At 35.7% G+C, this 14619-nt stretch overlaps 2 protein-coding genes across 2 annotated transcripts in view; one reads left to right on the top strand and one right to left on the bottom strand.

Moving 5' to 3' along the window:
- The window catches only part of LOC145688190 (transcription factor RFX4-like), a 390217-nt gene that overhangs the window by 351672 nt on the left and 23926 nt on the right, over positions 1-14619 (top strand). Inside the window, exon 15 of the mRNA XM_081762061.1 lies at positions 5294-5535. Coding sequence (XP_081618187.1) covers positions 5294-5535 — 242 coding nt within the window. The remainder of the gene's footprint in view (positions 1-5293; positions 5536-14619) is intronic.
- On the bottom strand, positions 10663-12726 carry LOC145687722 (uncharacterized). Its single transcript, XM_081761175.1, has 2 exons — positions 10860-12726; positions 10663-10760 (listed from the first exon to the last, which is right to left on the bottom strand). The coding sequence occupies exon 1, from the start codon at positions 12694-12696 to the stop codon at positions 11143-11145; it is 1554 nt and encodes a 517-aa protein (XP_081617301.1). The 5' UTR covers positions 12697-12726; the 3' UTR covers positions 10663-10760; positions 10860-11142.

Genomic DNA, 14619 nt, shown 5'->3' with positions numbered 1-14619 from the left:
TAATAAACAGACTTGGGTCCACCAACATGCAAGCGTGATCAAATCGGATAAGTATGGTGTATGGCTTTTTGATTTCAAAAACATGACAAAAAATTCGACGCCCATAATTCTGGAACCATGAGTCTGGACAACATAATAACTCATACACTTATACTCGTACCTAGCAAGGGACATCACCCAAGGGTCCGGCTCCGATTTCAATGATTTTTTTTGTTTGTTTCTGATAGAGGGCATGTATGCATTATTTGTGATGACAAATTTTTGCCATTGTGCATGTTTCCCATTTTTTGATAATTTTTAAGATTTGTGATGTGGTTATTAGAAATTACTGCAGAATTCCCTTATTATCCATTGTAAACGGAGTGTTAATGAAAAAAGGTGAAGAACAACCATGTGGGTACATATAAGGCCGAGAGGGAAGTCGTAAGGTAGGGATGATCTTGACGGCAGCCATCTTGAAATCTGCCATTTTGAATTAAGATCAAGTCTTTTAAATAGGAATAGAGTAATATAATTCATAATTTCGGGCTAGAATGTAATTAGGAAAACAATGGTGAAGTTAGTTTTCAGATACACACATTTGTGGAGAAGTTACAGGCATATTAATTGTTTATACTTACTATGTGCGTAAGTCCTTTACCTCCGCTTCTAACCCGCGTATTAATGAAAATAAGTTGACAAAAATAAGTACATATTAGGCCTAGAGGGAAGTGGTACATAAGGGCAATCTTGACGTTAGCCATGTTGAAACCCGCCATTTTGAATGAAAGTGAAGTTTTGAAAAATGAAAACCATAGCATGTGACACCTCATTTTAATAGCAACTTTTTCCAAAAAGCCAGTGGTATGATAATTGTTGTTCTATAGTTAACGAGTATGAATTTAGGACTGCTTCTAATGTGCACCAAAGTGCATTATTCGATCTTTCAAATTGGCAAAACTCCTAATATTCACCACATGTTTTAAGAATCCAACTGGCACTTTGCAACTGTTGCCATGGCTCATATTTTCTATATTTATTACATTTTTTAAGAGTTGCGATTTGTCAGTTCATGAATAGTGTTGGGATAAGCATCCAGCGATCTTTTTGAATTTTGAAGACTTGCAATGTAATTATTTATTTCAAACCAAAATACATGAGAAGTCTATGGATCTATGTGATGCAAAGAAATACAAATGAAATTATAACAAATTCATTTCAAGATAGCTGCCGTCAAAGTTACCCTTACCGTAACACTTCCCTCTAGGCCTAATATGTATTACCGAAGCTTTTATCCACTTATTATCTTTAATACGCGGGTTAGAAGTGGAGGTAAGGGACTTACGGACATAGTAGCCTAAGTATAAACAATTAATATGCCTGTAACTTTCCCCCAAATGTGCGTATCTTAAAACTAACTTGACCACCGTTTTTCTGATTAAATTCTAGCCCGAAATTATGTATCATATTATTCTATTCCCAGTTTAAAAACTTGACTTTAATTCAAAATGGCAAATCTCAAGATGGCTGAAAAGTGATACCTACCATACGACTTCCTCCTAGGCCTTATATGTATCCACATGGTTGTTCTTCACTTTTCTTTATTAACACTCCGTTTACAAAGGGTAGTAAGGGACTTCTGCAGTAATCAATATATATAATAAAAGTAAGTGTGGTTTGTCCATGCGTGCCACAAAGGCTCCGAAACCAAGACCCAGAACCCCATAGGAGTTATATGGTATTGTAGCCCTGTATCCCCCATTAATGAAGAAGATTTCGGTTTGGACCAGCATGGGTCCTAGAGGGAGAAAACGCCCTAGCAACGGTGTTACTCTGATAAAAATGGGTTAAATTTTAACGACAATGCGTGCATTTCTTTATTTTCAATTTTAACGTTACTTTTCTTTCTACACAAATCATTTTTGATAAAATATTCCAGAATGTTCTAGAATTATCAACAATCTTGGAAAAAGTTACAGACTGTTATAGAAGTTTCCCAAAGGTTCGAGAATGTTCTAAAATTTTCAGGATGCTCTAGAACCTTCTAGAATGATCCAGGATGTTCTAAAACGTTCCAGAATATTCGAAATTGTTGTAGAATTTGCCAGCATGTTATATTATTTTTCTATAGTTTCGAAAATATTCTAGAATGTGCACCACTATGAAGGTACACATTAAGAATACGGGGTCATTTTTATTTAAGTTTACAGGTATCATTATCATTATGCTCAGGTTCTTCTCATTCTATTTAATGTTTTTTTTTTAAAGGAAAATAGTGGGGTTATGTCTAGATGATGGGAGCCAGACAACAAAACTTACCTTAACCTAACCTAACCAAATCCGAGCTACTAGTACTAATTGTACTACTACTAGCACTATTCACTACTACTACTACTGTTTGTACTACTACTACTACTACTACTATTTGTTCTACTATTACTACTCCTACCACTATTACTACCAACTACTACTATTACTATTTGTACTACTACTACTACTTCCACTAAAATCTGCCTCCCATATCTAAACACAATTATCTCTATGGCGCCCCTGAAGTTTACCTGTTCCAGGTTGAGTGTCGCCATGCGCCAACACAAGAAGAGTTTATATAGAGTAGCGACACTATTTCCACAAAGAAACGTGTTTCAGAGTTACGGTAAGAATTACTTATTCAGAAGCATAATTAACTAAAATTATAGATTATTGAGAAACAACTTTTCTGGGAGGTACATCGACAAAAAGTTAAATATATGTCAGTTCCATTTTCAAATTATTTAATGCTCTTTGGCACCAGTGTGCTCAGATAGAACCAAAGAAAGGTAACAGGCAGCGATGGACCGGAGTCTGAGCAGTAAGATTAGCATTCAGCAACACTATAAATAAGGCACAAGGACAAACGTTAACATATTGTGGCATTAACTTAAAAGAATCATGCTTTTCTCACTGACAGTTATATGTAGCTTGCTCTAGAGTGGGAAACCCAAAGAATTTATATATCTACACACCAAACAATAAGATAACAAATGTAGTTTATAAGTAAGTATTGTAATAAAACAACTTAGTTAAGTATGAAATAAAGTGAAAATAACATTAAATACAAACCAGACTTTCCTTCCACTACAATTTTCTTCATTCGAATTTAATAGCATTATTGTTGCTTTTCTTTTTAAGTGAATTACCGTTCACCAAATTTTCCATTCTTGCATAACTGTGCACGTCATACATAAAAGTACGAAACTTATTAAATAGTCACAAATCACTTTGTAGCGAGTCATTTATCTCCTATAAACATATTTTTCCCGTGCAAAGAACGGGCATTTCAGCTAGTCTTGAATAACAACATCACAACTCTTAAAAATTATCAAAAAAATAGAAAACGTGTACCATGGCAAAGCTTCTGTCATCACAAATAATGCATACATGCCCTCTATCAGAAACAAAATGTCATTGAAATCGGAGCTGGACACTTGGGTGATGTGCCTTGTAGGTATAGCAGCTCAAGGTCTACTATCATGGGAACTTACTACCTATTTTCCCTAAACTGATATATAATTAGATAGGGGGAGTTTAGAGCACGAGAAATTCATTTCTAATTACCGAAATTGTGAGAATAAAAGACATAAATTTATGCGCTCTCTTTTAATATATGGAAAAATAAACACTGTGTTTTACTTTATAAGAATTATTTACATTACCTGGGTATGAATCTTTTAAGCACTGAAAGAATTTTCAGATAAAGATATTAAATACGAAATAGGTCCAAATGACCAAAAGTAGACTTGAATGCTTTGTGCACTGAGCGTCCCACTAGTCTTGCCATAGCAAGACGATCTTCCATCTAGCGAGAATATTTTACCACAAAATTAACCCTAGTGTCACTTTTAGTTATTTAATTGATTTTTTTTTAATGAATGTCCTGCTTTCATTGATTGATTTGGAGTTTCACAATCCTTTAGCAGCCCTCTGCACTGGTCTAGTGCACTGAGAAAAAAAATATATAGGTGGCGTATACAAAAAGGTAGGTTACATGCGTAATTCCTGTAATTTTTGGACTTAGCGTACAGCAGACGTATAACTGAAAACGCATGTTTTATAATACTTTCCGTATAAGTGTTCCATCTATACATAGTTTCCGTATGAAACAATATAGGCGGTCAGAATCTCACATACAAATGGCCGTATATAACATATAGCTGAGGAATGGAACATAAGTATATGCATGTGATATACGGAAAACTGTTAGATGTCAGACATCTGCAACGGCATGATGTAACATCTAAGGGCAGTGCCTATGTAGCATACGGATAACGTATGCTCCGTACTGATTTCTGTAGTAAGCAAGAGGATTCTGTATATTTGTACAATATACCGTTGTCCGGAGAACGGAATTTTTCTCATTGTGACTAACACGTGCACCTCCAATATATAGAATCCCGCGGTTTTATTCCCAGTGGAAGAGCCTTGAAATTTGAACGTATTACGATGGTTTCGAATCCTCCTTAAACTATCAGACTGCGTCTTGTATGGCTTAGGTGTTGAAAAGGGACGCTAAACTTCAACTAACAAACCAAATAAAATTCTTTAGCACCGAGGCTACTTGAGACATCGACCTACAGATCAGCGTGGAATTTGAACCACATGGAGCCTCATTGGAAATTAGGCCCTAGTCTCCCGTGCCGAAGACGTATATAAAATGAAATATTTGAGTTTAACGTCCCACGATTATATACTTTAGGCTAAGGCAGACGATGACTAAGACAAGTGAATAATGATGAAAGAATTGATGGAATGATAAAGTGGGAGGAAACGAAAAAACCGAATAAATCCACAAGCTCAATGTTGTCTACCAGAAACTTACTTGGCCGCGAATCGAACCAGGGACCTCATGTAGTAGAGGTATGCGCTTCACCACTGAGCAACCATGCCCCCCTCGAAGAGGTGTATAGTGGCCACATAGCTCAAGACTGATTAATTGGTGATTTGAAGACATTTTGATATGTATTTCAGAAACTTTGAAACACGAATATACCCTAATTTGTGTTATATTATATAATGAAACACCATTCACTTCAGAAGTACAAAAGTGTCATATTAACGAAGCAAAAATTTCTCATTATTTTAATACACAAATCAACTCTTCTTTTCACAACCCCGCGTCTCTCTAAGAATGTTTTCTAATTTCTTTATAAAATATTGCACAAAATACAACGTTTGTTAAGAGAGCTGAAGATTTGAATATTCCTGTTTCTAAATCAGATCCCGGATATTCTATTCCACTTGCAAAATGTTCAATTTTCTTCCCTTGTATTTGCAGGTTCTAACCATTTCTCCCGAAAGCATGCCAACAGATGACCGAGCTTCTGCTGGTAATTCGATGGCTGTCCCTGAATATAATATGGCCTACAATCAGTATTCATCAGGCAGAAGAAACGAGTACGTGGATTTCTCTGGGAGTGGACTTTACTTCCCAGATCAGACCCTGTCAATGTTTTATACATCACCTACTTCATATTATCCATCCTTTGATAACACGGCAAGCTACCAACCCACTAACAGGTAATATGAAAGGCAGGTTTTCATTCTTTAAATTCAAAATTCTTAGCAATTTACTAATAATGTATGTCGTACTTAGTAACAAGGATTAATTTTTTGTTTCTGTTTCTCTAATGCACTATTCGGGTCAAAATTTCATAAAGCATTTTCTGGTGAAACTTGTTGACAAATCATAATTAGATATCCAGAAAGAAAATACAACGAAAAAAAATGAATATACATTAACGTTTCTTTATAGCTATAATGGTACCTATAGGAGGATGCACGCATAAGTAATTTAATGTGAACAGTATATGCTCCCACCGAAAATAAAAATACAAATGGAAAGAAGGGGAACACATTTATTGTTAAAATTTGTACGTATTTTAATGACTTTGTATGACTTCGCCTAGTACAAAGAAGATTATAACCCTTTCTACTGACCTCGTTTACTGCCCAGACTATAATGGTGATGGAAGACGAAGAAGAAGAAAAAGAAATGTCAGAGTGACGGTTGTGTTGTGCTCCGTATTTTGAATATTTTTTACTGTTTGTTTTGTAATTTGTGCTACAAGTTACTTTGTTTATATAATGGTGAGTACTGTACACTAATTTGAACTTATTCCTTTTGCGTTATTGTGTGCATACGTGCTCAAAACATAAATGTTAGTGGCATCAAATATATCGTTTTGAAAGGTAAACAAACAGTGTTGCTAGTTACAAACTCAAACCTGTAGGAGCGAACTACCGATCATTCGAGATATCGAAGTATTAAAATGAGTCTGTGCTTGGACTGCGATAAACCTGTATCGCGGCAGGAAATTAAGGCACAATGCTGTGACTGTACAAAATTATGTCATTTAAAGTGTGCTCAGTTAGTTGAAACTGATCTTGAATGTCTAAAATCCACCGGAGAGTCTTGGCGTTGCAATAAGTGTAAAAACTCTCGTAGAAGCAGCATGCAATTGGAGTCAACTGTTCAGTCAGAATCGCCAACTCTTGCAGACGTATTAAATCTGACTAAGGAACTAAAAGATGAAATTGCAAAATTAAGTAAATCGCAAACTGAGACTGAACGTGAGCTGGGAAAATCTCTCGACCTGGTTCACGAAAAACTGGATGAAAGTTTGGAACATATAAAAAAACAGGATGAAAAAATCAGTGAATGCCTAGCTGAAATTGAGCGTTTAAATCAGGAGAATATAAACCTAAAAAAAGAACTTCAAGAGGTTAAAATGGATCTAGATGCTCTAGATCAATACGGAAGGCGCAATACACTTGAAATATTTGGTGTGCCGGAGAGTACAAATGAAAATACCCTTGATGTAGTGAAAAATGTAGGGCGTGCTTTAGATGTTATGTTAGTGAAGATATGGTAGATGCATGTCATAGAATGAAAAAATTACCTCATCAAAAATTTAGTGGAATCGTAGTTAAGTTTGTGCGACGTTCGGATAAGGAAAAGTTTTTACAGAGGAGAAAAGTGAAAAGAAATCTGAACACAACACATTTGGGTTATACTATGAGTGAAACTATATATGTAAATCAATCTCTTACCTCCTATAGAAAGCGTATTTTTGGTCAGGCAAAGAAAAAGAAAAATGAGAAACATTACGCATATTTATGGGTTGATCAGACAGGAAATATCAAATTAAAAAAAGGTCAAGATGATAGAAACGTTTTAATTCTTAGAACATTGGATGATGTACAAGCTTTGTAATACATTACTATTTTCAACATAATGGCTTTAAATGAGATAAATATTTATTACCAAAATGTGAGGGGTATTAATACTAAATTGTATGATCTCTTGCTTAGTATATCTGAAGAAAATTATGATGTAATAATATTAACAGAATCGTGGTTAAATGATAATATTTTTAATAATGAATTTATTGACGATCGATATAACGTGTTTCGTAATGACAGAGTATCTAAAGGAGGAGGGGGTGTTCTTGTCGCTGCCTTGAATAAATACCAAACTGAAAATATAGAAATTAGTATTAATGGTGTCGAAACTGTGTGTATTAAGCTACAGTTTGGGATAAATACTTTTGTTATTTCAACGGTTTATTTTCCACCAAAGTCTAAATTAGATAGGTATGTTGAATATTACCGATTAATGGAAAATATTATTATTTCTAACCACTATCAGGTAGTGATTGCTGGAGACTTTAATATCCCTGAAGTTAAAGATAATAATACAGACCTACTACACAATGGTAACATTTGTATTGCTCTTGCGATTTTTTTTATCTCTTTGTGATTTAAAATTGGTAAATGATATTAAAAATAAAAATGGAAGAACATTGGACCTGGTTTCTGTTAATCAAAGTACAAATTGTAGTATTGCTAAAAAGGCTTGTGCACTATTAAAAGAGGATGATCATCATCCATCTTTGCTAATGCAAATATTAGTAACAGGAAAAATAACTTATGCAAAACAGAGTCAGGTGACAATGTTTAATTATAGCAAAGCTGACTTTGTTAATATTTATACTTCCTTAAGAGATGAAAATTGGGATGTAGTAATAATGAGTCATAATCCTGAGAGTGCATTAAACAAATTTTACTACATTGTTAACAATATTATTAATAAGAATGTGCCTAAGAAGGTGTTAAATGCAAGACATCGTTATCCTCCCTGGTTTTCTTCCTCAATCATTAAATGTATAAAGGAAAAAGAATTTTGTAGAAAACGGCAGAAATACTCGGTTTATTATCATAATAAATTTGTTGAATTGAGAAGGAAATTAAAAAGTATGATTGATTCATCATATAAATTATATGTCTCTCAGATAGAGTCTACTCTTGTTAAAGATAAAAAACCACTTTGGGCATTTATAAAAAATAAAAAAATAAAAAAGTCAAATTGCTGTATGACTACAAAAAATGAAGTATTGATGTCAAATGAATCGATATCTAATGCCTTTGCAGATTACTTTAGAAGTGTGAATTCTCCTTTCCCTTGCACATATAGTAAATTTGATTCAGTTGTCACGATAGTTTCTCAATGTCTTTCTCTATATCCAGTTACTGATTCGGAATACAATGAAGCTGTAAAAAAAATTAAAACCCTCAAAATCTAGTGGACCTGACTTGATTCCAGCATACATTTTTAAAGGTTGCTGTTCAGTGTTGAAAATTCCGTTATGTCATATTTATAATTTAATTTTAAAAACACAAATATATCCTAAGCTCTGGAAAAATTCAAGAGTCTGTCCAATCCATAAATCAGGTAATCCTTTAGAGATAGGAAATTACAGACCCATTTCGGTTATTTCAGCCCCATCAAAAATACTTGAAAATATAGTATACAGAAGAATATATAATCATGTTAAACCATATATATCTATAGTAGTAGGCCCCCGCGTATGCCCGAATGACTCATCCTCACTCTCTTTTATGACCGGGATTTTTGAACTTCGTTCCCTTTTACGGCTAAGATGAATGCTTTGGTACCTCGATTCTGATTGGCTGAGAGAGGTCACGTGACGTTAAGCCCCGCCCACGCGGGAAATTCAAATTTTCAGGTCACGTGGTATGACGTCATGAGTCACCCTGCGGGGAAATCCCTCACCAGGGGTTTTTGAAATTTGTTCCCTTTTACGGGTAAGATGTGTGTTTCTGATTGGTTGATAGCTGTCACGTGATTTTAGACCCTGCGATATTTGAAATTCGTTCCCTTTTACGGGTAAGATGAATCCTGTACCTTGAATTTGATTGGTTGATAGCGGTCACATGATCTTAGACCCTGGGTTTTGAAATTTGGGTATCCTCTTTGATGAGTACTTTGGTACTACGATACATGATCTTAGACCCGCTACACGCTGAACAGGTCACATGGTATGACGTCATGTTTTACCCTTGCGGGGAAATCCATTACTAATTCGTTTCCTTTTATGGGTAAGATGAGTGCTTTGGTACCTTGATTCTGATTGGATGATAGAGATCACGTGATTTTAGGTCCTAGGATTTTTGAAATTAGGGTGTCCTTTCTGATGTATACTTTGGTATCTCGATTCTGATTGGTTGATAGAGGTCACATGATTTTAGACCCATCACACGGTGAACAGATTACATGGGAAAACCCCTCACTCATTTGTTTCATTTTATGGATAAGATGAATGTTTTGGTACCTCAATTTTGATTGGAGGATAGAAGTCACATAATCTTACCCTCACCCCAATGCTAGACATTCAGAGTGGTATGACAGTGATCACCCTCGACCTGGATTTTTTTAATGGTTATCCTTTTTGGTACCTTAAAGTTCCCGTGGAGGGTTCAACCCATCCTTAAATAACCCTTTTATGGTATGATATTGTACTGAAGTTTACATTAAATATTATCGTTCTCTCTTTGACAGATAAGATGATTACCAGCTTTTTTTACCTTGATGGAGATCCTGTCCTTGAATTAGTAGCCTATGTCTCTGGAAGTAACAATGGTGAAAGAGGGGTGTCGCTTGTAGATTTCTTATAACACATTGTTGTGAGTTTAAGCGATTTATTGCTCAGTAAGCGCTTCATTAATGGAAACAGTGTTGCCAGATTTTTTTAACCTAAACTGCTCCGATTCTTTTCGAAACGGTTCCGCAGAGTGCAAGAAATTTTAAACTAAAAATTTTTCGAACTAAAAAATTTTAAACAAAAATTTTCAAACAAAAAAATTTGAAACAAAAATTTCAAAAAATTCGAACTAAAAAATTTAAACTAAAAACTTTCGAACTAAATTTTCAAATCAAAAAAATTTCGAACTAAAAAAATTCGAACTAAAAAAAATTAAAAATTTTTCGAAAAATATTTTAAACTAAAAACTTTCGAACTAAATTTTCAAATCAAAATTTTTCGAACTAAAAATTTTAAAAAAATTTCGAACCAATTTTTTTTTAAATAAGTTTCGTACTAAAGATGTAAACCACATTTGAAAATTTTCAAATCCAAATTTTTTTCGAACTAAATTAAAAATCAAATTTTGGACACTAAAAAAAATTCTTTAATTATTTTTCGAACAAAATCATGTAAACCAAATCTTGAATATATTTTCCACCTTAAATTTTCAAGATTACCATGATTTGAAAACAAGTGTTCAGGGTTTCAAGAAATAATAAAACATATTTTTTTTCAACTTGTTGTATTTAACGAAAAGTATGTGCTCTTCCTATACATGTTTATTAACATAATAAATACAGGATCTAGTTTAATGAATATATTGGACGTATCATCATCTTCGAATGTTGTAGCCGTATCCTGTAAAGAAAAAGAAGAAACGACGGATTACTTTAAGAATTTCTTTTTTCTGAAACAATAAAAATGAGTCAATATTGATAAGAGAGAAATAAAACTTACTCGTAAATGATGGATGTGCTTAGGCTCATCTTCCCCCTCCTCGGGTACATTTCATCCACTGATGGTGGTTTACGAACTTTTTCTGGGTACTGCATTTTTCTTGGTGTTGCTCCTTTATGGTCAAGGTTCCTCCTTGGATACGAGATAACTGCATTTCTTCCACTGATGGTTGTGTTGATGGTTTATGAACTCTTGTGGGTACTTCATTTTCTTCTTGGTGTTGCTGCTTTGTGGTTAAGGAAGGGAAAGAAGAAAAGGAAAAGGAAAAAAAGAAATGGCGGCCTTATTGGGTATTTACAGTTTTTTCTTCTTCATCTTCTTTTTCCAGTTCCATCTTCTGTTTTTTAACGTACCCGTACGGAACCGTATCATAAGAATTGATTTCTTTAAATCGACGTTTTGTGTACTGGATACTGTACATTTTTTCTTCTTTGCGTGTGACGATGGTATGGTCTTTGGTCCTGCATATCTTATGGGGGATAGTGATGGTGACTTGTCCACGGCATTGATTTGTAATCATTTCTTTTAGCGTGTTGAAATTTAATTGTTGTCCTGCATTGTAATTTAATGTAAATCCTCTAATTTTGCATATGTAACTGGTGACGTTGGTATCCGGATTGTATATTTCTAGGCTGTAATTTTTTGGTCCTCCACTGACAAATGTCTTGATGTATGCTCGTGGTCCATAAGACTCCATCTCGTCCGATAAGCATCCCAAGTACGTTGAAGGTTCAATGGTTGGCTCCCCGGGCTTCTCCGTAAATATTACAGAATCCGTGTCGAAATATAAAACACGTTCCTGCAACATTTCCAGGTACTTGTACAATTCCAGACGTGCCTGACATGTTGTAAATGCACCTAACACGACATTGGTGTTTCGGTTTTGAACAGGCACATGTTCATTGTACTCCCAGAACGCATACAACATCGTATCATTGATGGGTACAATTTGATGGAGTTTAATGTCGGGGGAAGTGAGTTTTTCATAAAATTCTTCCGGCCGATCAATAATTGTGGTCTGGCTAAAGTTTGATCTTTGCGAAAGTTTTCCCCAAAGAGCATTAAGACAAAGCTTAGATAAACTTCTTCGTGTAGGATTATTTTCAATTTTGGACCGATCCAATGCAATACCTTCACGCTCCAGGACGGTTTGTATGAATTTTGATTTGTCTTCTTCGGTCACACAGGAACTGGGCCAGCCAGACGCTTCCATTTTTGATTTTAAAAATGTATTGATATATTCCGTGAACAAGCCACCTGTTTTCGTGATGGGATCATATTGTTCAATGTCATAATCCCAAATTTCAAAAATTTCCACTGGTTGATATCCTAATTCTACTGCTTTCTGGATTTCATATGATACCCATGTTCCAGTGAGGCATCGCTCCTGATCGTTGTGCGTACACGTTGCTGTAGTGTCTGGGTTCATTTCTTCGGCACACGCAGCACACAGCGGAAAGAGTAGTTTCTTGTTACATCGGTAAGGCAGGAGACCATGATAAAGATGGCGATTTGGTAATATCGTCATTTTGATTAGACCATTGACTTTATTTATTGGTGGTATATTTTCATCACCCTGTAGATAAATTCGTGGATGGCCTACAGGGTATTTAGCACACTTATTTACATAAGGATAAAGCGAGACAATATCGAAATATTTTATTACTTCCCCCGCTTTTTCGTCGACTTGGTGGTACAATTTCACGCAATTGGTCCTTCCTCCAAAAAAGCTATCTCTTGGATTTAATGGTCTGCGGTTCATGTACGGGTGATTCTTCAGATACGTCGCCATTGCAGGATTTTGTTTTAAGAACTGATTAAATTCGCACTCCCACATTTCATGTACAATGTACCCCAATTCACGCAGTCTTGCATTTTTGCGTTGCGTTCGTTCATAACGGAATTCCATGGTGTCTTCTGGATTGCTGTAGATGGGCTGATTACGGCCTGTAGTAAAACATACTTTACACCCGTGGTAAAAACAGCCGGCATGCTCGTAGACGTGCTCCTCTAACGTCTCAGGATCTTGGTAGTAACCATCAACATGGAATCCCGCAATAAACACTTCTTTTTGTCGGGCCGCATGTAAGATTTGTTTTTCTTCGGTTTTTTCAATGTAGGCCAGCCATTGCATTGCAGCGATCGATTGGGTACTTCTCCATCGATAGCCATGTGCCGGTAGAATTCCTATGGTGTTGGGTTTAAGGAAATTCCGGCGGAATACTAAATTGGAAGCACTGGCAATCGTGATCGTCTCCAAGAAGGGATTCACTTTGGTTTCTGTTTCAAATGACGTCATAAACGAAACGCATGCTTGTCGCAGTACATTGACATCTTGAATACAATACTTGAGAATTTCTTTCTGAAAATCAAACGTGTCATTACGATGATCGTTGTACCACTGCATGAACTTGTTTCTGTCTTCGACGGCCATTTCATCTGCACCATAATACTTTGTTTCTGGAAGTGGTCCAATATACGATTGATTCTCCTTGGTGTTGAAGAAATGTGGGAAGTAGCCTTTGGTTGCGGGTAAATTGAACGCTTTTGACAATTTACTTAATGCCATAGGTAGGAAGTTCAACGAGTCAATGAACGTCAGATTATTCAAGGTTAAACTCAGTATCTTGGTTCCATTTAATATGACGTCAGGTCTCCATTGGCATTGTTCTACCATAGCCTTTAGGATGAAATGTCCATCGTAGCCCTTCGAGTTGTGCGCGACACAGAAAATCCTATTTATATTGGGACGCCGTTCCCGCAAGAACTGAAGAAAATCATAAACTGGATCCTCTCCTTGGAAAATATGCTGGCGCTGACCACACGTACTGCAAGACTGCTGGATATTATTGTTTTCAACACATGCATAACATACTTGTTGTGCAACCAATAAATTTGGAATGTGTACATACGTATTATCGCCAATATTCGTGTCCTGCATAGATTCTATATCATAGAATATCAACAAGGCTTTCTTTGCGTGCATGAGTGAAGGAACACCAGGTTTCAAACATTGTCGATCAGGAAGCATAAAACATTGATGGGATCCTGGAACAATCTTCTTACAAACATTGCAAAAGATCTCATTACAATCATGATGTCGTTGTCCACTTCGTACAAAAGAATATACTCTGTAACATCTAGTACATTGCTTCACCATTTTGCATACAGGTTCCCCTTGATGATATACAATATTGCGATGATTGTTAAAACATTGTTCCCCGTAAAATTGACGATTGCAGTCGTTGCATAATATCGGCGTTTGATTCTTGTCGCATAGAGGTCTCTGTAAACATTTGGAGCACGTTACAGGACAATTTTTTACATGTTCATTGCGTTTACTATACTTTTTATGGCACGCTTCACAGTAGAACTTGGTTGCAAAACAAGCAGTTAAGGATTGGATGATGTCAAAATGGCCAGCCAAACAAATCAAATTTATGGGAGTGCGATTTTCGTCGTTGGGCCCCTCGTACATGATGTCACGGCCTGTGAAACTAGTATACACAGTAATTTTATATTCTTTGAGGTATGCCTGGAATTGTCGAATTTCATTTACACTGGCACCATGATCCAAATTCACTCCTGCATTTGCACATAACGCATCGACTTCTTGATCCACAACATATTTCGATTGGCGTTGATACTGCTTATAACGTTGCACATCTACATTCTTGTATGCCTTCAGACCAATAGCAATAACAAGGGCGTACGCCAGGCACCTTGAATCTTGATTTTGTACACGTACAATCCCTTTTTT

Source organism: Thermobia domestica, chromosome 6 (genome assembly GCF_964235325.1).
Source record: "Thermobia domestica chromosome 6, izTheDome1.hap1.1, whole genome shotgun sequence".
Classification (NCBI taxonomy): Eukaryota; Metazoa; Arthropoda; class Insecta; order Zygentoma; family Lepismatidae; genus Thermobia; species Thermobia domestica.
This window is presented reverse-complemented; position numbering and strand designations above follow the sequence as displayed.